General features: G+C 38.9%; 2 protein-coding genes across 4 annotated transcripts in view; one reads left to right on the plus strand and one right to left on the minus strand.

Annotated features, from left to right (window-relative positions):
- The window catches only part of CFAP43 (cilia and flagella associated protein 43), a 93,486-nt gene extending 81,655 nt beyond the window's left edge, over positions 1 to 11,831 (minus strand). For all 3 annotated transcript variants that reach the window (XM_075209188.1, XM_075209189.1, XM_075209190.1), the window contains exons 1-5: positions 11,607 to 11,831; positions 9,662 to 9,915; positions 9,445 to 9,541; positions 8,887 to 9,054; positions 1,122 to 1,269 (exon numbers count right to left, since the gene is read on the minus strand). In XM_075209188.1, coding sequence (XP_075065289.1) covers positions 1,122 to 1,269; positions 8,887 to 9,054; positions 9,445 to 9,541; positions 9,662 to 9,915; positions 11,607 to 11,638 — 699 coding nt within the window. In that variant the 5' untranslated portion in view covers positions 11,639 to 11,831. The remainder of the gene's footprint in view (positions 1 to 1,121; positions 1,270 to 8,886; positions 9,055 to 9,444; positions 9,542 to 9,661; positions 9,916 to 11,606) is intronic.
- A 33-nt stretch (positions 11,832 to 11,864) lies between these two features.
- On the plus strand, positions 11,865 to 26,414 carry KIAA1191 (KIAA1191 ortholog). Its single transcript, XM_075209196.1, has 9 exons — positions 11,865 to 11,987; positions 13,638 to 13,745; positions 13,956 to 14,039; positions 15,319 to 15,509; positions 16,576 to 16,693; positions 20,688 to 20,812; positions 23,643 to 23,746; positions 25,436 to 25,554; positions 25,696 to 26,414. The coding sequence occupies exons 3-9, from the start codon at positions 14,012 to 14,014 to the stop codon at positions 25,905 to 25,907; spliced, it is 897 nt and encodes a 298-aa protein (XP_075065297.1). The 5' UTR covers positions 11,865 to 11,987; positions 13,638 to 13,745; positions 13,956 to 14,011; the 3' UTR covers positions 25,908 to 26,414.
- The last annotated feature ends 474 nt before the right edge of the window (positions 26,415 to 26,888 follow it).

Genomic DNA, 26,888 nt, shown 5'->3' on the forward strand with positions numbered 1-26,888 from the left:
CTTCCCACCATGACCTCTCAATCGTTGTTAACAACTCCACTATCTCCTCTGTCACCAAACTCCGCTGCCTAGGAGTCACTCTTGACTCCTCTCTCTCTTTTGCCCCCCACATTCAATCCCTTGCCCAAGCCTGTCGCTTCCAACTCCGTAACATTGCCCGCATCCGTCCCTTCCTCTGTCAAGATGCCACCAAAACTATCATCCATGCTCTCATCATCTCCCGTCTCGACTACTGCAACCTCCTCCTTACTGGCCTCCCCTGCTCCCACCTTGCCCCCCTCCGCTCTATACTCAATGCGGCTGCGATAATCATCTTCCTCTCACGCCACTCCTCCTCTGCCTCCCCTCTCTGTCTTTCCTTACACTGGCTCCCCTTCCCCTACAGAATCCTTTTCAAACTCCTCACCACCACTTACAAGGCTCTCTCTCAGTCTACTGCCCCTTACATCTTCAACCTCCTCTCCATTCACACTCCCGCCCGCTCCCTGCGCTCGGCCAATGATCGCCGCCTCTCCTCCACTCTGATCACCTCTTCCCACTCTAGAATCCAAGACTTCTCCCGTGCTGCCCCCCTTCACTTAAACGACCTCCCTCGCTCCATTCGTCTCTCACCCAATCTGTGCTCCTTCAAGCGGGCACTTAAAACTCACCTGTTCCTTAAGGCCTACCAACCATCCACTTAACCTCTCACCTCTTCTGGTTCTCCCCTGCCCACTTTCTCTCTCCCCATTGCTTCACTGGCTCCCTTATGTACCTGATTCTGTTTACCCTCCCTTAGGATGTAAGCTTGTATGAGCAGGGCCCATCTTCCCTCCTGTCTCCATACCTGTTCTTCCGCTCCGTCTCTACTGTATCTGCCTGCCTGGAGTTTCTGAAGTACTGGTACTTTGTGTTTATTGTCTACTGTTTGCACCATGTACGGCGCTGCGGAAATCTTGTGGCGCTTACAAATAAACGATAATAAACGATAATAATAATAATAATAATAATGTGAAAACCATCTGGCTATAAAAGGATTGAAAGTTGTTTGGGCTTGTTTGATAATCAACTTCACATTATTGCGAAGAACTACGCTTAGCAGATTTGATAAGATGCAGTTATTACAATAAGTACTGACTTACTTTGAATCCTTCTGCTTCGTTACCCACTAAGCCAGCAATGGAAGGTATTGGCATTAGAGGTCCAAAGTAGGAAAGCTGGCTGTCTACTTGACTGATATGTCCATCCTCTACAGCTACTGTACCATCCTCATTGGGAAGTTTGATTCTCCTGTGGATTAAATGCAACATTAACAGAAGCTAAGTGGAATTTGTGTACATAGCTTTTTATCATCTTTGCAAAATGCCCTAGCGATCTTACCAGCTTCTAGTGAATTAATAGGATGTAAGCTACTGAACAATATCCATAATTTCAGAACAATTGACATGAATAAGAATGAATATACTTGTAAATGCTGTGGACTCAATGCTAAAGAACATCGAACGAAAACATTTTAAGTAAGAACAAATGAAAATATGGGTGTTTATAAAGTTTCTAACATTTTAAATGTCATTAGCGACTTCAGCCTCTATCAATCATTAAAACTTGGTTCACATATGTCTAAAGTGTAAAGTAATCAGGACCTTAATTTTTATATACACACAGGGGCCACTTTATCAGGTACATCTTTCTAATGCCCCCAATCCCCCCCCCCTCCACTTGCCCCCGGAACAGACTGAATTCTTCTTGATGTGACATTACACGACAAAGGGCTTAGAGATTCTGGCCCATGTTGTCACACAGGACAAGGTATCACACAGTTGCTGCAGATATGTTAGCTACATGTTCATGGTGCAAATCTCCAGCACTACCACATCCCTTTGGTGTTCTACTGGGTTGAGATCTGGTGACTGTGGAGGCCATTGAAGTACACTGAACTCATTGTCATGTTCGTGGAACCAGTTTGAGATGATGTGTGCTTTGATTTTTAGAAGGGTTGGGCCAAGAGAAAAGGTCAGTACTTAATCTGTATTTTCAGTTCAAACTGTATGCACAGCATATCCATCATAAACAGGCAGTGTACTTAGAATCACTGTAAACATGTCACATTATATCACATTTTAGTGCTGCTTTCTTATTTGATCAACAATCCTCCAATGAGAAGGAGGAAGTTGGCATTTGACTATTCTTCTGTTGATTGGATAATTATCAACATTGTTGCAAAGCACAGGCTGTCCTGAGCATGATTCAGTCTTATTAATTCCCATTAAAATGGATGGCTTCCAATCACAACATAAAGAAATGTTGTTGGTGTGATCTGGGATTTCAGTAGGACACAGTCATCTTCTCGACTTGGCAGTAGGACATACCAGTATGTCATATGCAAACCAGGTGAGCATTTAGTTATTTGTTTTATATGGGACTGCTGCGATCATCACTTTGGGGGCTATGTAAAATTAGCCTGAATAAAATGGTTAAGTATATTCAGTTTGAGGGTAACACTGGTATAATCACATTTTGGGCTGTAGTGGTATTATAAATTAAGAGCAATGCTGGTATAATCAATTTGGGAGCAATTGTTGAAAAATTGGTTTGGGGGTAATTCTGATATTATTAATTTTGGTGTCATGCTAGAATTATATAATCAATCAGGAGATAATGCTACCATAATTTGGTGGCAAAGCTGTCACAGTCATTATAATCTGGAGGAAATGCTGCTATAATTATCATGGGGCTATTGGAGATAATGCTGCGATAATCAATAAATTGTCAACAGCTTGGGGAAAATAAAAAAGCCAGAAACAGCAATTTTAGAGCTGGTATAATCAATTTTGGGACAATGGTGATATAGCGGGAATTATGTTCCAATCAGTTCTGTTGGAATCTTGACATAATCAATATAGAGTTAATGCTGGTATAGTCAAATCGGGAGTAGTGCTGTTATGATGTGTGAACATGGATGGAATAATCATGTGTGGGGGAAATGTGGAAATCAGAGGAGGGAGCCCCAAATCTGATACCATGCCTAAATTTCCAATTTATTTAATTTGGCACTGCATGGTATTTTAACAGTTTAACTTTTATTTGTTATTTCATCTGCAACAATTAAGGAATGCTTTGGTGAAGCCTTATTATTTATGTGTGTTTAGTGTAGCATAAACTATAACTACAGCTGTGTCTGTAACAACAACCACACTGGTGATGATCTTCTAGCACCTGCAGTAGCGAGGGTACAGTGATTGGCAGGGTACAGGAAGCCATGAAGCTGATGCATTGTGAGTGACAAAAACATTTGTCTAAATTAGCCAAGAGAAGTGACATTTAGGATCACGTGCATTGTGCAGCTCTCACGCTATTATTTAGGGAATAAATATGAAGCAATATTATATTTAGTTCTCACAAAAGTGAGACGTAGTGTTAAATGTTTCTGTAGGAGAGAACATGAGGTCTAGTGATCATCAGTCAGTGTGGATCAAAACACAGGCAGCAGTAAAACAGAACAGCACCTAAACAAAGGATTTAGATTTTAGAAAGACTGACTCTAGTCAAATCATCATCATCATTTATTTATATAGCCCCAGCAAATTCCGTAGCGCTTTACAATTGGGAACAAACATTAATAAAACAATACTGGGTAATAAATACAGGCAAAGAGGTAAGAGTGCCTTGCTCGCAAGCTTACAATCTATAGGACAATGGGAGTTTGATACACAAAGGTAAGTGATACCTCATATTTCATATTGATCCAGCTAGAATGCAAAAGTAAAAAGTATTTAGTGGCCTGTATGATCAGTCACACAGTAATATTGGTCAGAGGGTTGTTGTCTTGTGTTGGCTGTGTAGAGAGTGGTAATAGGGTAACCTTGGGAGATTAAGATGGTGGTTGAGGAATATCATAAGCTTGTCTGAAGAGGTGGCTTTTCAGTGAACGCTTGAAGGTTTGAAGACTAAAGGAAAGTCTTATTGTGCGAGGGAGGGAATTCCACAAAGTGGGTGCAGCACCAAAAAAAGTCCTGTAACCGGGCATGGGAGGATGTGATGAGAGTGGAATAGAGACGCAGATCTTGGGCAGAACGGAGGTGTCAAGTTGGGAGATATTTTGAGACAAGTGAGGAGATGTATGTCGGTGCAATTTTGTTGATGGTCTTGTATGTTAGTAGAAGAATTTTATATTGGATTAGTTGAAGAACAGACAACCAATGTAGAGACTGACAGAGTGGCTCAGCAGAGGTAGAACGATTTGCAAGGAAAATCAATCTAGCCGCTGCGTGCAAAATAGATTGTAGGGGTTCAAGTCTGATTTTGGGAACACTAGTAAGGAGGGAATTGCAATAGTCGATGCGGGAGATGATGAGTGCATGAATTAAGGTTTTTGCTGTGTTTTGTGTGAGATATGTGAGTATTCTGGAAATATTTTTTAAATGTATGTAACCTGATTTAGAATAGAGCTGATGTGAGGAACAAAGGATAGTTGTGAGTCAAGGATTACATCGAGGCAGCGAGCTTGTGCGGGGGAGGGGGATTTATTGTCATGCTCTGTTTTTGGGTGGGAATATTATTAATTCTGTTTTTGAAAGATTGTGTTTGAGTTGGCAAGAAGACATCCAAGATGAAATGGCAGAAAGACAGTCAGTAACGCGATTCAACACAGATGGTGAGAGATCAGGAGAGGATAGATAGATTTGTGTATCATGGATACTGGAGCTTTTTAGTTTTGGAAGAGAAGTGGTATAGATAGAGAACAGCAGAGGGCCTAGGACTGAGCCTTGCGGTACTCCAACTGATAAAGGAAGTGGAGCAGAGGTGAATCCAGAGAAATTAACACTGAAAGAGCGATTAGATAGGTAGGATGAGAACCAGGATAGAACAGTGCCTTCAAGACCTAGGGATTGTAGCATTTGTATGAGGAGAGAGTGGTCATCAGTGTTAAATGCAGCAGAGAGATCCAGGAGAACTAGAAGAGAGTAATGGCTTTTACTTTTTGCTGTGATCAAATCATTGACAACCTTGGTCAGCACGGTCTCTGTGGAGTGTTGAGAGCGAAAGCCTGACTGAAGAGGATCCAATAGGTTGTTTGCTGTAAGAAAGTGTGTGAGGCGAGTTTAGGCAATTCTCTCGAGAGGCTTGGAGGGGCATGGGAGCAGAGAGATGGGGCGGTAATTTGAGAGAGTTTGAGTCAGAATTTTGTTTTTTCAAAATAGGAGTAATTAATGCGTGCTTGAATAGTGGTGGAAAGATACCAGTAGAGAGAGAGAGAGAGATTACAGATTTTAGTTAAAGGTGGAGTGAGCACAGGAGACAGGGACATACCAATTTGAGAGGGTATGGGATCAATAGGACAGGAGGTAAAGTAGAAAGAAAAGAAGTGAGTAGAAACTTCCTTTTGATTTGTGGGTTCAAATGAAGAGAGAGGGTCAGAGGGTGCTACAAATGAATTGAGCTGATAGATTTTCGAGGGAGATGATACCATTTCAAGTCTGATCTTATCAATTTTGTCCTTGAAATAGAAAGCAAGATCCTGGGCACTGATGGTAGTCCGAGGGTTTGGGGTGGGAGGGTTTAGAAGAGATTTAAATCTGTTAAAACGGCGTTTGAAGTTAGAGAAGCCTGAACATAGATGAAAGATTGGAAGTATGTTTGTTTTGCAGTGTCCAGAGTATTTCGATAGTAGTGGTAAATAGCAGTGTATGTGATGAAATCATTAGAGGTACAAGATTTACGCCAGTGATGTTCTACTTTACAAGAAAGTTTTTGCAGAGTTCATGTTACTTTAGTGTGCCACGGTTGACAATGAATCTACGCAGAGTATGAAGAGTCACTGGAGCCACTTGATCAAGGGCAGTTGCTAGGGTTTGGTGATAATGAGGTACTGCCCTATCAGGGGAGGAGAATGTAGGTGTTGGAGAGAGGTGGAAAACTGTTGAAAATCAATAGAGTTAATATTCCTGTGGGTGTGAGGAGGCTTGGAAGAGTTTCACAACAGGGAGGGTAAAGAATTGGGGGTGAGCGAGTAGCTAAAAAAGTGATGATCTGAGAGGGGTAAAGGAGCGTTAAGGAAATGAGAAACTGAGCATAGTCTAGACAAAACAAGATCAAGACAGTTGCCAGCCTAATAAGTAGGGGATTCAATCCAAAGGGAGAGGTCAAGTGAGGAGGTTAGAGATAGTAGTTTGGAAGCAGCATTGGAACGTGGATTAGCAATAGGGATGTTGAAATCACTCATAATCATGGTGATGTCATGGGGATGTCATGGGGATGTCAGAGGATGAGAAGTGAGGGAGTCATGCAGAGAAGTGTTCAAGAAATTGTTGGTGTGGTCCAGGGGGGCGATAGATGACAGCAACATGCATAGAGAATGGGTTAAAAATGCTAACAGTATGTACTTCAAAAGATGTGAACGTGAGTGATGGGACATTTGGTAGAACTGTGAATGTGCACTGTGGGGAGAGAAGTAGTCCAACCCTCCCCCCCCCCCCCCCCTCCTTGTCTGCCTCCCGGTCTGGATGTGTGGGTGAAATGGAGACCACCATGTGAAAGGGCTGCAGATGAGGCAGTATCTGATTGCGTCAGCCACATTTCTGTTATTGCCAGAATGTTGAGGTTGTTTGAGAGGAAGAGATCGTGTACAGAGGTAAGTTTGTTACAAACAGAGCATGTATTCCAAAGGGCACATTTAAAGGACTTTGGAAGAGATGGGAGACAGGTGATGCATTTGAGGTTTGACGGATTTCTGTAGCGTTCAGATATATGTGTGTGGGAGAAATAAGGGGGACCTGGATAAGGTGATATATCCCCAGCTAATAAAAACAGGGAGGAAGAAAGATAGGAAAGATGATTGTAAGATGTGTGTCCTTTTATTTTCTGGCTACTGGGTGAGGTAAAATTATTGAATTTAAATAGGAAAAGAGTTCATGAGTGTTCACTAGAGGTGAGTGAAATAAGTAAGGGGCAATGTAGACAGAGGTGTGAGTTGCAGGACGGGTGAAGGATGATATAGTCCTAAAGATAATGATAATGAAAGGAGATGAAGAAAAATAATTTGGAAAGGAACAAAACAATTGGAGGTATAATTAGTTAAATGAGAAATAATTTATGTAAACCTCTGACAGAGTGTGAATTAATAGATGGTGTGCAGGAACACTGCAATAAACTAAAAATGCATTATTAAATGCAACAAAACGTTGTGCCAGATATGTTAGTTAAAGCAAAAGGATCAGACAACCAATATGTTCTCCAAGGAAGTGACAAATGTTATAAGTGCTAAGAAAACTGAATATAAGAAATATAGACACACATAATTAAAGGATGATAAAAAAAACATATAAAAGTAGTCAAAGGTAGTCTAAAAGAGACTAAATACAAACTAAAATGTGTTAATATTCAAATAGAACAAAATATAGCACAGACAAAAAGTGGTGACAAAATTTTCCTTAGATATATTGTGAAAGGAACAAAACAAAGGGAGGTATGGAAATTATAGAAATTGAAGGGAGTGCTCATGTTGAAGGAGACAAAGAAATTGTAGACTACATAAATAGCTATTTTTGCTCTGTATTTACTGTTCAAATTTTAAAGGAGTCACCTACATTTACTCACTCAAAATTAAACAAAGTCAATGTGTACATGTAGCATACATCCAAAGGGGATGGTGGTGGCATATTTTTAAAAGATATACATTTATTAACTTTTTTATAATAATGAAATATAATAATCATTGTGCAAACTTATGGACACAGGGTACGGTTAACTATAAAATTAATATAAATATTTATTTATATAAATATAAATATGCAAGTTTAAAACAGGCTCATTGCAGGAAATAGGATTTACCATTGTGCAAATGCACTTATACCCAACTCTAAATGAGGCCCCTATATATCCAAAAAGAGAAAAGAAAATAGTAAAAATTCAAAGAAGGACTACTACAACTGTGCATTGGTTGCAACACAAAACATACCAACAAAGACTCCAAAGTTCTAAACATGTGCAGCTTGGAGAAGATAAGGGGATATCAAAGAAACATTCAAATACAGCAAATGTATTAACAGAAATCAAGAAGGATATTCAAGAATATTTAAAAAAGAGGATTTGTAGAACATGCTGAGACTGTGAAATTGGAAAGAGGAATACTAAAAGGCAACATTTGGAAGGAATTATGTTATAGTAAGGTTGATAGATCCATGGTTAGTTTCCCAGCAGTTGTGGTGGGGACAAACTTGTTACTAGTGATGAGGCTGAGATTGAAAATATTAAGAAAAATAACATATGCAACAATGGGCAGACTAGATGAGCCTGTGGGTTCTTCTCTGCCATCAAATGTTATGTTTATTTTTCTAGGATAGTTACGTATTAAAAGAGGCGGATTTTAGTATACGAGTTGTCAGAAGCAGCCGCTCTGCAGATGAGAAGGCGGCCGAGTGGAGTAAGGAGCACAGGGCGGTGCAGACGGCTGCTCCTGGCAGTGCCCCCCTCTCGGGGAAGGGGCTCTATCTGACCAAGGTCTCGGATAGCCATGGCACAGGTTATCTCCCCGCCGCTGGTGTGCCGGCTGTGCTCAGGCTCATTCCTGCACTCCACGTCATCATAGACCCCAGGTCCTGGCCCCCAAATCATATTAATTGCTAGATAACTTTTTCCTATTATGCTCCTTTAATTGATGATGAACACATTTTTCCCATTACTTAATTTAGTCATTCAAGGTTACAAACACCAGAATATTGTAAATCGGGTTAAATGGAAAATATGCCTGTCAGTGTGACCAGCTGTACTGCATATAATAAATCCTATAAATAGAATACCCTGTGCATTACAGACTGTTTGATTCTTGCACAATATTAAACAGAGGTAATAATTCAAGGCAAAGCCATTAAACTGCCTTACAAGCCCACATTAAAGCTGCTTCCTTACGTTGCTTTTAGGTGGTACACTGTGTCACACACTTCAATGTTCCAAACAGAGAGAGACTCTTCACTAGATAGGCACAGCTGATGCCAATCCATAGGGTTAAAGCTCAGACTGGTAAAAGTGGAGCTGGAATCTGACATGCTGCACAGAGCAGTGCCTTCCTGCCAATTCCTGGTGGTAAGAGAAACATTGTTACATATAAACACATTGCTGAATACAATTCTACACATGGAGACACTGAGAAGAGACCTGAGACAGTTATGACTTAAGGCAAAATCTCTTCATTTTCTCAACATGCAGTGCTAAAAAAACCCACAATTTTCTGACATTCCATGAAGTTGGTATAAGTAAAGTTATACACAGTAGAGAGTTGAGAATAGAATGGAGGATGACTTGTCCCAGTTCTCTTGTAAATAATACTAGCCGGCAAATCTTTAATTTAGTTGGAAACCTCAATACAGTGTGTTAAAATAATTTTTTCTATGATGTAATAAATGTAATTCTAATTTGCTTAAACACAAAAATGCTACAACATCAAATAATATTGTATGTTTTTCTTACCAGATTGTAAGTAGGTGATCAGGAGCAGATGAATAGCTACCTAAGAAGTGTCCGGAATGACTAAATGTTATTAAAGAATATTCCAGCTGCGCTCCCTCTGGAGAAGGGACAAAAGAGATTTGTGACATATAAATCCAATACCAGAGAAAACATGCATTGGGCTATATAAGCAATACAGAACAGAGATAGTATGGGGCAATAGATGGTTATACAGTACCTTTCAGTTCTGCTCTTTTCGCAAATCCTGGGAAGGTATAAACATAAATATTCGGTCGGAGTTTCTGATCAGTAAATGCCACCACTTCAGTGCATATATTAAAAGCAAATGCTCCGATACTCCCTGTAGAACACTGCAGCACTGACTGCCTTCTTGTCTCTATATCAGTAAAAACTATAAAATTTCCACATGGGTAACACACTGTATTATGGTTGATGAAAGCAACATGTTTCTGATTAATTCCTTGCACCCATCTGAAAAGAAAAAAGACCATAAAAGTTACTATGGTAATCATAGAAACATAGAATTTGATGTCAGATAAGACCCACTTGGGCGATCTAGTCTGCTCATTTTTTTAACCTTTGTTAACCTCCGACCCTATTGGATCCTTAGTTCTTTGTAAGAATATCCTTATGTCTATCCCAAGCATGTTTAAATTGCTCTATCGTATTAGCATCTACCACCTCTGATGGGAGGCTATCCCACTTATCCATTAAACTTTCTGTGGAGTCATTTTTCCTCAAATTTCCTCTGAACCTACTTCCCTCCAGTTTCAGTGCATGTCGTTTGTTCTAATATTTATCTTTCTTTGAAGAATGTTTCCCTCCTGTACCTTGTTAAAACCTTTGATATATTTGAAAGTTTCAATCATATCCCCCCTTTCCCTTCTCTGCTCCAAACATCCCACAATAATTACATTAAAAAATCACATTTATTTCTCTGTTCTAACCTTTGCTTATTTTACTCTGGTTTCCTATAAAATTTAAGAAAATCATAAGATGTCATTTATTTTATAGAAAAAAAATTACCTCATTGTGAATTTGCATTTACTTATATGAACTGAAGCTGCACTTTGCAGATTAACATTGAAAATAGTATGGTATTATAAGGCAACGCTGTGTCATGGGAGATACATTGATTTAGTTAGCAAGCAACTAGTAATTGATTTCTTACAATAACTTGGCACAATGGATGAGGCAGAAGTTAGCTTCTTATTCGTTTGTTATTCATATCTATTCATGCTCCAGCTGCAGCTACTTATTCAAAATGCTCAAAATGCTATCTGTGCCCACTTTGCCACCTGATTGCATGCCTAAAACAGCGTTGGGTCAGGCAAAAGACAGATGTTTCATATGCAACTGACCAACCTGTGTTGATTCCCACTGTCAAATTGCTGGCCCAACGGCATTTAACCCTTGAAAAACTGCAGCTACTTATTCAAAATGCTCAAAATGCTATCTGTGCCCACTTTGCCACCTGATTGCATGCCCAAAATTGCGTTGGGCCATGCAAAAGACAGAAGTTTTATATATAACTGACCAACCTGTGTTGATTCCCACTGTCAAATTGCTGGCCCAGCGGCATTTAATCCTTGAAAAACTGTAGCTACTTATTCAAAATGATAAAATATGGAGACATTGCCCACTTTGCCCCCTGATTTCATGCCCATAACCTTGTTGGGTCAGGCAAAATACTAATGCATTTTGTATAAGGGACACACTTTAGTGTTAATTTGATGTGAAATTAGTGATCCAAATTGATTTAATCCTTTAAAAATAAGCTTTTGTTAATAAGAAACTGGAGCATGAATAAGAAGTGAATAAGAAATGAATAAAAAGCTAACTTCAGCCTCCTGCACAATGTTGCAGCTATTTCATCACCTTAAGCTGGGGGATGCTCCTTTAAATACAGAATCTAACAATTACCCACACATTAAATGTCTATTTATTGAGTCCAAATTAATTGAAAAAATAATGTTTTTCATTGTACAGTTTTTTACAACCATGTTTGTACTGCAAATTGTTATATTGCAACTGTGAATATGTTAACTGCAGACAATGTATTATTATTATTATTATTATTATTATTATTATTATTATTATTAGAGAAGATAGGGGTATATGGACCCTAAGTGATTGTGCAGCTCGGTTTCGTTGGCATTTACCTGACTTCCAGGGAGCAGCTGGAGGCGTCCATGATGTCCTCGGGGTCCCGGGAATAGGTGGCTGCTACAAGACTGATCCACAAGATAGTTTACACTGGTTGCTAGGAAACCCTAAACACCACACCCCATTGGCTGGTTTGGATTACTTGCGCCTGACTATCCATGTACTCAGGTAGTGATCTACGCATGCGTACTGGTGTAGTCTTGTCTCCGCCTTACGCAGGCGTAGTGTGTTTATTTTCTGGTCGCCATTCCGCAGCAGATAATGGCTTATTCTCTCGCTGTTTCCATCGACATCTTTTGTTTTCAGTGCATGTTACGGGAGAGAGGAGCAAGAGGCGGGTTCTAGTATACGAGTTGTCGGGAGCAGCCGCTCTGCAGGTGAGAAGGCGGCCGAGTGGAGTAAGGAGCACAGGGCGGTGTAGCCGGCTGCTCCTGGCAGTGCCCCCCTCTCGGGGACGGGGCTCTCTCTGACCAAGGTCTCGGGTAGCCATGGCTCAGGGTATCTCCCTGCCGCTGGTGTGCCGGCTGTGCTCAGGCTCATTCCCGCACTCCACGTCACCATAGACGCCGGGTCCTGGCCTCCAAATCATATTAACCGCTAGATAACTTTTTCCTATTATGCTAAATAATGTAACTCGCGCATTTCAAGTATTACAGGTTCATAAGTTTGTATTGCACTTGATCAGCTGCCAGCAGACTAAAGGGTTAATGGGGTTTGAGGCCTAGATTGCTGCTCCTTGGTACAGTATACCTTGCCCGAATACAGAAGTATGTTGACGACACCTATTGGTTCAGCAGGCTAATTGTGGGCAAGTGGAAACGGGTCATTAATGTCCTCTTGGCAGATTCCAATTGTTGTATTTAAGGCTTTGTTGTAAATCTACACTTCTAGCCTTCCTGGTTTTTTTTCCAAGTACACATCTTTATCTTGTTATGTAGTGTATATATATTATATATTTCCAAAGTCTGTCCTAAACTCCCAAACATAGTGGGCCTGATTTATTAAGGAAAGTTAAGTAAAAAATTGAGTAAGTAGTCTCCTGGATAAAACCATTTTACAATGGGATGTACTAGACGGATGATCACAGAAAAGGATGATCGGGACGATTGCCTGCAGTTATATTTTCTGTCATTAGTTGGCACTAACTTTTTTCTTTCACCCAATGCTTTCGATAGAGAAAAAGCAACTCTGTTACACTTTAATAAATTAAAAATAATTATACATTTTAAAGAGGAAGAATTCCACTTTAATATACATTTCTGTTGATAATAAAAATGTAATCATTACAAATAAATTTACATGCATGGATTTATTCTAGCAAAACAGCTCTATCACTTTTGTTTATGTGAAATGAAGGACTTTTAAGTATAGATATGTACACTGTGGAGTGTTTTCTATGTGTTTCCAGTGGGAAGATGGCTATGTCTTTAATTATGTGGGATGATCACATTTTAAGCCTAGATATGGCTTCTTAGCAATGAGCAAATGAACTCTTTAATGTAGCCCCCTGCAGCCTTGCTTTTTAATCACCTCTGAAATACAGCTAAAGTACATTTGTTGCCTGACAAATATATATTATAGGTTTGAAGGCTGAATACAGCAAATGTAATCTGAATTACATTTTCAGTAAAAAAAAAAAAACTTTTATACCTTGAATTAACAGTGATGTACAAATTGATCACAAGACCATAAGGTGTGGGCAGGATGACTTGACTTGCATTTATATCTGTGTATTTCAAAACCTACTTTTTCCTGCATTGTCCTTTAGAGACGTCAGTATTTCTGTATGTAGAGCCTTGGAGACTCTATCATTAATGTGTGAAATCAACTGACTGATGTTTATCCTATAGTTCTATATATTCAGGGGGAACATATCTCACAGAATACTAAACTTTGCCTTTCTGTGTAAGTGATGTTTACAACCAGTATAACATCAGCATTTTGTTGATTTGTCTATAGAATGTTAATTAGGAAATAATGTATTGTTAGTTTCTAATGTATAATGACTTTCTGTGTCTGCTCTTCAGGTACCCTGCATGGACTACTTTGGAACTCCTCTGGGTTTCTGCTCTATTTGCACTATGTTCCAGTGTGAAACCTCTCATTCCACTTAATCTCTGTTATATAGTGGCCTGGTAAGACATTAAATAAATATTGTGTCTGTTCTTCTGGAACAATGCGCACAGGGATCACTGCACAGTGCTGCCTCTTATTTGCCCACCCCAACACTTTACAAAAACACCTTCTGCTTGCCAATTTGACACTGTTAATCGATGTGTAGCTCTGAATCAAGATTACCTGTGTTTTTATACCTTGAGCAATAAATAGATGCTTGTTTTCACCAGGTAACAACAGGTATTTTCTGGAATTCCATAGAAAAAGGCAGCATCTGTAATCAGTCATGGCATCAAGACAACCTGATGTACCTGGTAACATACCTCCTTATTACTCATGGTTCTCCATGAAAAGCAATTCTTGTTATATCATGTGGATCTGGTGTACAGCAGACATATGTCTGAATGCAGTATAGTTTGGTGTAAATACAACAGTACTAAAACATTTTGTATAAAAACTAAAAGCTTTTATTTGGGTGCTCCATGCTTAAAATGTATTGAAACACACAGATATTACTTTCTTCCACACCGTGCCTCTGGCATTCCTCTCATCACTACTATTTGTAGCAGAGTGGAGGTGGAGGTGCTTAATGTATGATTTCTTTTTTTGTACTGAGAAGCAGTTATAAGCCCTCCTCTCTTGGTTTGTTTGAGCTTGTTTGATGCTGTGATTCTGGGTACATGCATGTACTTGGACTCAACTCTAAGAAATCAATAAGGGCTGTTTGCATATGAATGCATGTGATTGGGTGGTTACTGCTTCAATAGTCCTAAAACACCATTGAAAATGTTGGTCTGTAGTCGGTGTGTTTTTTTTGGCTGAAAATAAACAGGTTTTCACTTTCTCAGATATGTTCAAGCTTTTCTTTTTGTTGTGTCCCCTCCCAAAATGTTGGTTTAAACTTCCAGTATATCTTTCATTTAAACTAATACAGGAGTTGTTACTTGTTTTTGTAGCTTTTAAATTGGGTTTTGTGCAACATAAGGATTATTTACTTTATTGTTTTATTTACTTTTTTAAAAAAAACTTTACTTTAAAAACCAAAACATAGTTTCCAAATTTTGCATATTTTCCATCGTGGTGGCATCTCCAACTGCACTTAAATGATTCTGGAAGAGATCCACAGGCCAAATGCCCAGTTCTCATGTGGGTGGCCAAATTGTGTGCCATGGGCTTTGTTTGTGAGATTTCGGGGTTTTTTTTTTTTTTTTTTTGTTTTTTTTTTGCTTAATACTTTACAAAAACACTTCCACATGCACGGACCCATCTCTACCAATAATGTTCCTTTTGCAATATGGTTGTAAATATTTTTGTCTGCATTTGAAGATGCCATTTGTATACATGTTCCCTGTGTATTATGCTTTCTTGTTTTTAAAAGATAAATATGTTAAATAAAACCCATATTAAGCAGAATCATAAGTGTAAATATGAAATATAGGGCCATGAATCCCACCATTCCATGTTTTGCTTCCATTTTTATGCTACATTTGATTTCTTGTTTGAATATATTCAATGTGGAAAGCATAGTAAGCCATGCTTATACAGCTGTTTCCAGTTGATGTTTGTAGTAAGTAGTGGGCTCTTTATTCTCAGCCATTGAGCACAGCTCCAGTGGGCTTCTAGGAAAAATGTCCCTGCCTATCGGAATGCACCGTCGAGCTTTCAGCTATGACGATGCTCTGGAGGATACAGCGCCAATGACGCCACCCCCATCGGACATGTGCACTAACATCTTGTGGAGAAACCCTGTAATACCAGAACGTAAATACCAGAAGCTGTCTAAGGTATGCTGGAGAGAGCCACCTATATGTTTTCATAGACACAGAAGTTGAGAATTGTACAATGGACTGAGACCCACATTGAGCCGTTTAGACACTACCTAATATCTTCTGACAAAAAAATGTGCATTAATTCGGTTTAAGACTGAGAAGATAAATTGTTATAAAGTTAATTCTTAAACTTCTGTGTTCTGTGACGTAACAATGTGAATGTCACGGCTGCATTAGCACTTGTAAAGTAAAATGCTGGCTTGTATTGTCATCTATAATGCTATGAATCTTTAAAATTGCACTGTAAAGCCATATGTAAATGCGACACCTTTTTCAACTTGTCCAATTCCTTTAGAATGGTTTCCTTGTTTGTCAAAACTTCTGTGAACAGCTTGTAGTGTAATAGAAATGGGAAAATGACCAAGTTTAGAGTGTGTCAGTTGGCCAACAATGGTGGGAGCAGTTGTGTGGCCTGAACCAATATTCAGCCTATGGATTTACTAGTAACCTCAGAAGTAGCACGAGGTTCTATCGAATTTATAGACTTCATTCGTATGCATTGATTCAGCCTACAAAATGTTTGCCTGCACTGTGTATAACCAACATGTACACATTATCTGTATATGAGAATATATGCAATATCGCTGAGAGGCCACCAAAACCTAAAATATGCTGGTCAAGCATGAGATTTGCGCCTATTTAAACAAGCTAAAATGCTGGCAGTTGTGATGTATTTTGTTTTACAAACCCCCCCATCATTTGAAGCGACTTGTATATTATGATTCTATAACAAGGTCATCTTCTAGGGCAGTGATGGCTAACCTGTGAAACTACACGCCCCAGCATGCTTTGCCAGCTATCAGCTAGTTATCTACTGGCAAAGCATGCTGGGGCTGGAACTCCCTGAGCTCGCCATCACTGCTCTAGGGGATGGTTATAAGTGCTTCCATATGTATGCTAAGGATTGTAGAGGGAGACCTGGTGAAAACTGACTTACAATATCTCCCTTTTTTTTTTGCCCAACATTTATCCCATGCCCATTCTGTTGTCCTCCCATACATCTTATCATTGTCTCGAGCAGGTAGAGGATGGGGATAATAGCATGCCCCCACCTTCATTGCCCCATTCCTCTTCCATTGAGAAGGCACCTGTGGTGAAAGCCAAAGCAACCTCTGTCATCATGAACTCTCTTATGACAAGTAAGGATGTCATTTCTTTGGTTATGTGAAACATTATTAGTAGATGTACGTTTACCTATATGGTGTACAGTGTCTTTTTCTGGTTTTAGATTAACTAAAGCTCTTTATATTTTATTTTATTTTTTTGTTCAAATTTGTTTCAATACACTGAAGTAAATTCAGTATTTTTTTGGATTGGAGGTCTTCCTTTTTGATGATCAGCTGCTGCAAACGGAGCTCTATAAGGGGAGTGCAGGGAAACTTGTTAGAATATTGGTTGCTAGTGAAGTCTCAATGTTAAGTAATCTAACAAGAAATTACTATACTCCTATTTTTTTATGAAAGTTGTCTTCCCAATGAAACTCCCCTCGCCTATTTCAAAATGAATCTTGGTGCAATTGATGTGATTTATATAATGCCTTTCTGCATCGTGACTGTCTGGCACATAAGATGATTAGGTTTGTAGGGTTGGAGGTATGAGCATAATTACTTTTAAATGGAACATCTTAACACTAAGAAAATGTTATTAGGGGGGGGGGGGGGATTCAATTAGCTGCAAGTGTCTACCGAAAATCCATAAGAGACTCTCTGCGGCGGAGAAATATGTGCTTATTTTTCCTTTGCACCTCTTTGCGTTGTGAGGGGAAAATGAGCGGAGATTTCTACTATGCACACATCCACTATGGAGATTTCTACTATGCCTGCAAGGTGTGCAATTGAATTTTCCCCCTTAGTGTGTGCTTTATGTCCTTTTAAAATTTTTCTTCTATATTTTTTTTTTTTTTTTTTTTTTTTTTTTTCTTATAACCTAGATGGTCAAGAATGTAAAGTGGCCATATTTGCAACTGACACTAAACTATGCAGTGTTCTTAACGTAAATTAGGGCACTTTAAAAATTTTAATGCAGGAGCCAGAAATAATTTTATTTTTTATTTTAATCTTTTTGAAAATTCTGGTATCCATTAGGAAACTTCAGATCGTATACATAGTTATCAACCTCTTTACGCAGCTCAACCCTCTTACTGATATTGCACACCCTTCAATCTACAACAAAATCCTTATCTGTTGCTGCCATAGTCTGGTGTTTGTTTGTTTTTTGTTTTTTTTATTCCCGTATTCCCCCCCCACCCTAAAGTCATTCTCCATGTGTCTGCACTTCTCAAACCTATAAACCCCTCATCAGCATCATTATTGCCTACTCAGCCCCCTTCTTCATCCCATTGCTGCCTTCATTAGCCTTCTCTGCACGTACCTCTCATATCTAACATCATCATGTATACTTTCTCAGTATATAGAACACAATTGGAGGTGGGGAATGAATTGGACTAGGACTAGGAAATACTTGTCGGCAGAAAGCAGAGTAGGAACACACTGTGCCAGGCAGTGATTGTAAATGCAAGTAATATCCTGGGCTGCATTAAAGAATATTAAACCATATGAAACCAACACGTTATTTTCAGTAATGAACATAGTGAGATTTCAAGAATAGAGACCTCCCAGCAAGTAAGGTTTTATAAATAGTTTGTGTACATGTTGCTTGGCATTCTACATGCTGGCAGACATGAGTTATTCTGTAAATGTGAGGTAAACAAATGGGGAAATACAGGTAACTTCAATACGATGTGAATACTCATTCTTCATTATACATAGTCGGACTGGAAGCTTCAGATATGGGACTTGACTACAAAATGGTCCTTCTTGCTAGTGCATTATTTGCGTCCTTCTAATATGGACAGAATTGGAAACAATGTAAACCTAAAGCAATGTTCATGACTTCAGTTGAGTAAGTCAATTTTTACTTTCTATACTACTATCCGTTCAGTGTTTTTCCAAGTATCTAAATGTATGGCATGAATGATTATACCTTTGATTATAATTTGGCTGGCAGGTCTTAGCATGAAATGCAAAGTATGAGCTGCTCTTACACCCTGTCTGATAGAGGAACATATAACCTGTCATTTTCGTATGTATATTGTATTGGGAGTGTACAGATCATTCTTCTGGTTCTTGTACATTGGTGGTGTAGTAACACTCATGTTCATCATGGTCAGTATTGTATTAATTTTATCTTAAATATGTCCTGTTTACAAGAGTGTGAGAGCAATATGAATGGTTATTGGCCATGATCATTGGATTCATTTCTGCATAGTTAACTAAAAACCATCAAAATATTATATATTTTCTTAAAGGCTGACACCTTCACTTCTTCTGTGCCTCTGACTGACAAACCTGTCCAAGTGCCTGGAGCCTAATACCAGTATAAGCAAAGTGATTTACCAATAAAGATGTGTAAAATCTTGTACTTTCAGAGTTTAAGATTTTTAATATTAGGATGATCTGCTTTGCAGTTGTGTGCAAGCTGCTATGTCAGACAGAAACATGCCAACCACTGCAAGTGGCCCATAGGACATTCCTGCTTTAGTATCAGATTTGTTTGTTGTAGCTTTTATTACTTGTTTAAAATGCTGGCTGATATGTTATTACACATAGGGGACTTTGTTTAAATATTGTTCGAACATATTACTGAGATTAAGGGTAATGTGCTGCCCTTTTGAAGATTAGAGGCCTGCCCCAGAAATGCGTCTGGTTGCCTATTATCTGTGTGTATCTGGCTAATTGGGTGTGGTTTTTTTTCTTTTATTTTCCTAATCTCTTCAGCATGGAGAGTCTTTATAGAGCATGTGGCAATTCAGCAGTTTGTGTGTTGTTGGTTTTTTTGTTTTGTTTTGCCATCTTTATGTTTATTCTTGTAACACATGGAAGACCTTACAAAATGTATTTTACTTTTCATTTGGTAGAAATTATTTGCTTAAAGTTAAGAGTCAGATTCAATTGCTGGCAATGTGCCGCTAGCACATAACCACAATGTCTAATGGCTCTCAATGTGCGCAGTCACAGTAGGAAAATATTTCTTGTTCGTTTTTTTTGGGTTTTTTTTGTAAATACCACTAGCTTAAAATGCATGCTGGAGTTATACAGAGTACATAGTTATACAGAGGCTTAATTTAGTTTTGTGCATCTAAAAATTCATGTAGCTTAACAAGACTTGAGATGGCGGACATTCTGTTTGATATTTAGCTGATAGGGTAATTGCTTACACTTGGCTATTTTGGACATAAGTTCGTTATGAGGCTGCATCATCTGAATCTGGTAAAAAAATGATCACAAATTTCTCTTGTATTTCGTGTTCACTGTTTACTCTTTTATACAAATGAACTTGGGTTTAAGTTTAGCATTCTTATTAAAACAAAAAGTTGGCCTCAAGTCCTATGTATGATTGCCATCTCCTGATTGCTGATTGGTTGAACCATATGCTTTTGAAAGAAACCAATTTGTATCTTGGTTATGGTGAGGAAGTTACTTGACAAGAAATATGTCAAGTTTTCAAGCTTTTCTCAAGGGCTAGTTCTGTAAGCAGCAAGGAATGCAGAAGCTACTATACAAAACAAGTGTGGGCTCTATCAGAACTGTCTGTTGACTTTGTAATACCTCTTTGGTCACACATTTATATTATTTTGCGTTCTTTTACCTTCGCTTAGACGTGAGCCGACAATAGTTGTATACCAAATGCTTTATTGGTGTAATGGTATAAATAAGTGCCCTAGTAAACTGTTCATTTGCTCAGACTCCTTTTTGCAGCAGTTGGATCAGATACTTTAAATTGTAAATACTACAATGCTGTGTACATTTTCAGTTTTTGTTTTTTGTTTGTTATTCCTTTTGCTGTACTCTCCATTTGGAACACGGGTGCTAAATTTTTATTTATTTTTTCTCAATGAGCTTTAAGAATTCTGTTCTAGGTTCATGATTATACACATGGTAACCAAATGCAAAATAAAGCTAGAAGACTCAAAATTACACTTATTGCATATTGAAAGCTATCCGAGTGCTAACTTGCATTGTGTCCAGTATGTCTCTGCACTGTTATTTGCTGTGATTGAGGAGTAAGGCTCCAGTCAGTCTCTGGCTGTTGCACCTGCTTGAAAGCTGTGTGTGCAAATGTCTCCCATTTCAGAGCATTCACAAGAGAGCATCCAGCGATTCGAGCAGCAGGCTGGCCTCAGGGATGCTGGCTATACTCCACACAAGGGCCTCACTGCCGAAGAGACCAAATACCATCGCGTGGCGGAGGCCCTGCATGTAAGACTTGTGGCTTGCCCTCTGTCCCTTCTTATTTAAATTCTGTGGTCCTGCCTGGATTGTGCTCCTTGCCTGCTGGTGCCTACTTATGGTGATGCTGCTTCCTTTCCATCATTTCCTCAGATGTGTTGTTTGCTCCTTACTGTGCTGTATTTGCATGTCTGGAAGGGTTATATATGGATGTTTATGCAGGAGATAATGTGGTAGTACATGTGCCAGTGCCTAGTGGTAGTTTGTGGTGTTCTTGTTTTGTTTAATTGTTTTGTCAGTGTTACAGTTCCATGTCTACTACCAGTTATTAGGGGGAAAATGTGTTAATTGCAACTAGTCAAATTCATACTACATTTCTTTTAGTGCAGTTTAGAAATACAAACGTGGCTGCTATGGGCAAGATGACTGTTTTCTGTGCACCAGTGCCGCAAAGTCTGATCAGGCCTAACAAACAGGTGGTCAAATTAGGCAAGATCGGACTTCTTGGCACACACAGGTTGTGTTAGATGTCATATTCCAACTGTATTTTTCAAAATGCCTGTTTCTGTATCGGCATCGTGGGCACTTTTGGACCAAATGGTGATAGTTGTGTTTTTTAATGGCGATAGTTTTGTATGAATGTTAAGTGGTTTGGAAACTTCATTCTATCTGACTTCATGTATGGCCAGAGAGACATGGTTCTAATTCTGTACCATTACATATGGGACAGCTAGAGTTAAATTGGAACTCACAGATTTATGTAACTATCTGGAACAAATTAGCGGTGTGGTTCTTCATGGTATAGCTGTTTTAATAAAAAAAAATAATTGTGTGAAGGTTACTCAAACACTTGAACATGGTCTTTAATTCAAATAGATTATCATTTCCATGCACAAAAAACATTTTTAATGGATAGCAACATGACCGCTCAATCCAGGGAACCTAATTGTAAATAACACTTATGTGTTTATTAAAATGTGCATGAATTGAATTAGGTTGCTTTTGTGAAGTTGTTGTTTTAGAAGCCCCAAGCAGTTTATGTACTGTTACGTAATAGTTCTAGGAAAAGAAAGCAGGGACTGGTTGTACAGAGGAAGCCTGTGCTTTAAGGAAAACACAAAACCTTCAGGAGTGATTTTGCAATGTTGTAGTGTTTGTGACAAACTGCTTTAGTTCATAGAGTAACTGGAGATCAATGAAATGTTTCATATGTTATGTTTTTTTGTGTGTAGGATTTAATTTGCTGTAGTACTGTACATCCTTAACTGCACAAGTAAGAAATGCGGAACTGTTACATATTTGCATCTGGTGAAATTGGCTTATTTTATTTAATTTTGTTTACCATACACTAATGTATTAAAGCTGATTATTTGGTTTTAGTTACAGTACACTTGAGTTAATTGCAGTGGTTTATGCACTTGTCACCTACACACAGTGAGGGCAGGCGTCTTATGTGGTGAACCAATATTCCTGACAATGTAGCCTAGTATGTCAGTCATGCACTCATGAGTCACTGGTTCCAAGTGGATTGATGGATTGTAGCCCAAAATGTTGGTTCAACCCTCAAAATAGCAGATTCAGCTTTGTGTGGGTAACCAAGAAACTACATAAATGTTCTTCACAGCAAAAATAAAGAACACCAAAAAAAAAATAATTCAACCCAAAAAATCTGACTTGCATTGTGTAAATGAAATACAGAAACGGTCCTGATAAATCGGGTATTTATTTCTAAATTGGACATTTTCAAGAAATGTTCTGTGGTAACAAGCCAGGTCACGGCCTTCACATGACTGCTGTACTCCTACTAATGGTAGCTGAACAGGGTTTCGGGCTGCCTTTTTGCCATGACTGTAGAATGTAGTTACACTATGTCATAAAGAAAATCTAATGCATTGTATTAAGTTACCTATCCTATGTGTAACTTGCTAGAAACAATATGAGGTCATATTACGGTCACACTGCATCAATTCACTAAGAGCAATCGCATTGGTTGCTCATGTAAGGCAGACAGGCCAGCCTGCAGAGGGTGCTGTGGCCATAGAGGCAAACTGTAGGTTGTTTCATTGAAGAAGATCCTCATTGGATTCTTGTAGCCACATATTATTGCTCATAAATTGGTTTACCAATGAAACCATTTTCAAAATCCTTGAAATTCTAACCATTTGTATGCTATGAAGTCAAGTTTAGAGTAGAAATTAAATGGCTTTCATTCCAGAAGACTTACATCTTTATCTGCATAGTAGGGTGGGGTACGGAATAAAGGTGTTGATTGCACCGACAAGACTTACCAGGACATCGAGTCCGGACGGCTGCTTCCCTGTCGAGGATCCATGACGACTCTTCTGTGAACCGACTTGAAGCAATCTCGAAGAAAGACGACACTGGCGGGACTGGATGACGTCACCGACATAGGCAACGCTGTTAATGCTGCTCTTAGGGGGTAATGTAACTATGGGGCCATGTGCAACCCTTTGTAAAGTACATTGTACATGGCATTATAATACATCGTTACATTACCCACCTAAGAACAGCGTTAACGGCGTCGCCTATGTCAGTGACGTCATCCAGTCCCACCGGCGTCTTCCTTCGGGATTGCTTCAAGTCGCTTCACAGAAGAGTGGTGATGGATCCTAGTCGGGGAAGCAGCCGTCCGGACGCTAGATGTCGTGGTAAGTCCTGTCGGTGCAATCGGCAACGGTATACTGACTTTCACCGGCATAGTAAATGTGTGTTCTTATTTAGGGGATAAACAAACAAAACCTGTACTTTTATTGACACCCTGCTCTGCTTTCTCCAACCTGGGTTTCCTTTATTTAGAATAAAAAATGTAAATGGTAAATGTTTTCTTTCCCATTGGCAGAAGTTAAAGATGCAGACCGGAGAACCCAGTGAAGAGAAGCAAAGTTCATCTGCTCAATCCACTCCTTGTAGCACTCCAAGCTCCTCCCCAAAGCAGATGCGCAGGTAATGTAGGCGTTGACGCTTGTGTGATAAAGTGAGAGCACATGATGACATAAGTAAATTATTTATTTTCCCATAAACACATTTTCTCAGTGTCAAGTATTGTGTAACTAGGTGCTTAAACAGCAATCCTACAACCAACCGGGAGTGCAGTTTTATTTCAGAGGGGGAAAAATTACTGTATGGGGTAGCCTCCATGTCCAATGCACCTTTAATATATAGAATTTGCAGTGCATGATATGGTGTCTAAGGCTGGTAGTCTCTGGATTTGTGTTGTCATTTTATAGGCTGGTAACATCATGCAACTTATATTATAGTAGCAACAGCATCCTCTGATGTAAGAGCACTGATGTGCCACTTGCTTTGCAGGAATCAGTTTTTTAAACTATGTTGGCAAATCCTAAATGGTGAAGATTGTTTTTGGAAGTAAGTTTGGTGTGTTCATTCAGCACTGCAGAAGGTCACTCGCTTTGACAGTCTTCTGCAAGCCTTTAATGTTTCTGTGGACCCTCTACATTAATGGTAGTGGCTTTACATGGGTCACCATTTGGGAGGGTTAAAAATATTGATTAAAAGTTTTTCGGGTTTCCTTCCTACTGATTACGAATATTGCCGTAATAATTCTCCAGTCATTTTTCTGCGCACCTCTATGGGTTACTAGGGAAAATGAGTGGAGATTTCTGTAAAAAAAATCCTGACTCAATGTGTCTCCGGAGACACCTCGTCGCCTCGCACAGACTTGAATCTGCCCCTTAAAAAAAAAAAAAAAAAAAAAAAAAAAATAGTTAAATACTTTTAACTATTGATAATTTCTACTCTATGCAATGCAGTGGCTGCCTGCCAGTATTTGTTTCAGGGAAGGGAGGGGTATGTGAGTGCCCAAAATATATTTAGAAATGTTGACTGAAATCTTAAGCATGCATGTAGGTAACCACATAAATTGTGAAAGTATTATAATGCCAATACAAGATTGTCAAAGAAGTATTTTTCTTTTTGAGTTTATGCTTAAATCTCCCTAACACTTATTGTTCGAGTAGGTATGACCTTGTTTTCATAGGAAATATTGTAGTTTAAATTTAAAGAATGCTGCAACAACCCACATGCCCCACCACAGTGCAATTATTCTTCCTTCACCTTAAGATTTTACTTTGTGTATGTATTGAAATTAAAATTATGTCCAGCAAACATCATCTATTTATTTATATAGCGCCACTAAATCCGCAGCGCTGTACAGAGAACTCCTTCACATTAGTCCCTGCCCCATTCGAGCTTACAGTCTAAATCCCCGAACACACACACACACACACTAAAGGCAATTTAATAGCAGCCAATTAACCTACCAGTATGTTTTTTTTGGCTTGTGGGAGGAAACCAGAGCACCCGGAGGAAACCCATGCAATCACAGGGAGAACATACAAACTCCACACAGATAAGGCCATGGTCGGGAATCGAACTTATGACCCCAGTGCTGTGAGACAGAAGTGATAACCACTAAGCCACCTTACTGACCACAAACTGCAACAAACTTGATAGTTGTTCCTAGACTGTCATTTTGCTAAAAATAAATAAATATGTAAATTGTATTTAATGTATTTGTTATATTTTTACTTTTGATCCTTAATAGACTTCCATCATTATCAATTGTGTGTAAGAGATTTCTTAATGTCTTTGTGGTCTGGTTATTCTGCACAGATCATGGTTCAGTCAGGGTTCCACCACTTCCCTCCCAGCTGGTGAGATCCAAAGCTCGGACACAGATAAATGGAGCATGTTTGGTCCTCGTACTGTACAGAAATCAACCACAGATCCAGGTAACTTATAATCTTCAGTAAGAGAGAACCAGCTTGGCAATTTAAAGAGCAAAGGACATAACTTTTCTGTTTTGTTTTTTGTTTACCCAAACTTTTCATTGAAACACAATATCATAATGTCTATTTGTGTTCTCTCTACAGGTGGTTTCACTGTCCAGTCTTACAAAGGTGCTCAAAAGCCAACCCCTATGGAGCTGATGCGAGCCCAGGCTAACAGGATATCGGATGACCCTCTTGCATTCAGACCACCCAAGATGGAAATGCCAACAATGGTTGCTGGAAATAACAATGTTCCCCGAGGTCACAACCTCAAGCCACGTGATATGAACATACTCACACCCACTGGCTTCTAAGTTGCACATTTGTTTCTCCATTCCAATATGTATTTAAGAGGATGTTCAGTCATGGTAGTTCCCCCCTCTTTGTTTTGTTTTAGACTCTCCTTTTGAAGTGCGGCACAGGCCCTTTGCCAGTGAAGCGTTTAGTAGTAATAAACCATTCTGTGTTCTTCACAGAACTATTTCTAACTTTGTTACACCCAGGTTGGTCAGTACACAAACGCTTGTGACTATGCATTGCTATGTTGCATACAGTTGCCACTAGCTATCTACAAACTTTGCACTGGCTTGTATAAATGGTGATTGGATTAGGTGAAATGAACAGTTGTATATTACGATGCCAAACCTTGCTAACCCCCTTTCCCCAACCCTGTTAATACAATGTCTACAGCTAGATACTATTACTTATAAGTCAGAAGAGCCCCAGCTAAGTTTTGGAACCATGTCCTCTACTAAGACATCTTTATTTAGTTTTAGGCACCATGTTTGATAAAGTAATAAAAATAAAAAAACCATGAAATAGCTAAAGTTCATCTTGAACTTTGTCATAATGCAAAATACATTTTTCGTAGTAGGCATTGGTTTTGTTAATTAAGTGATACCTGATTGAATAATAGTTTCCTATATAAGGATGCAGACTGCATTATATTTTTTCTTTTTTTTTTCTTCACTGTAAGTCTGTCAGATTTAATTTATTTGTATGCATTTTGTGTGTGCTTATTTACTTTTATGGTTTAAAATAAACTTGATATAGAAAGTATTGTTTGGATTGCATCATGTTCTACTAGTTACCTTAATGACTTTAGGTGGAGTGTATGGAAAGGGGCTATATTTTATATAAAATATATATATAATTAGAATATTTGTCTTGTCTTCCAAGGAGAATTCCTATACACCAGACCTAACACAAAATAAAGATGTATAGGTGCTTTTTAAGCTCTGGTTGTGCAGAACTACAGTGTGAGTGCATGTATAATATCTTTGAATGCAGGTCTT

Source organism: Mixophyes fleayi, chromosome 4 (genome assembly GCF_038048845.1).
Source record: "Mixophyes fleayi isolate aMixFle1 chromosome 4, aMixFle1.hap1, whole genome shotgun sequence".
NCBI lineage: Eukaryota > Metazoa > Chordata > Amphibia > Anura > Limnodynastidae > Mixophyes > Mixophyes fleayi.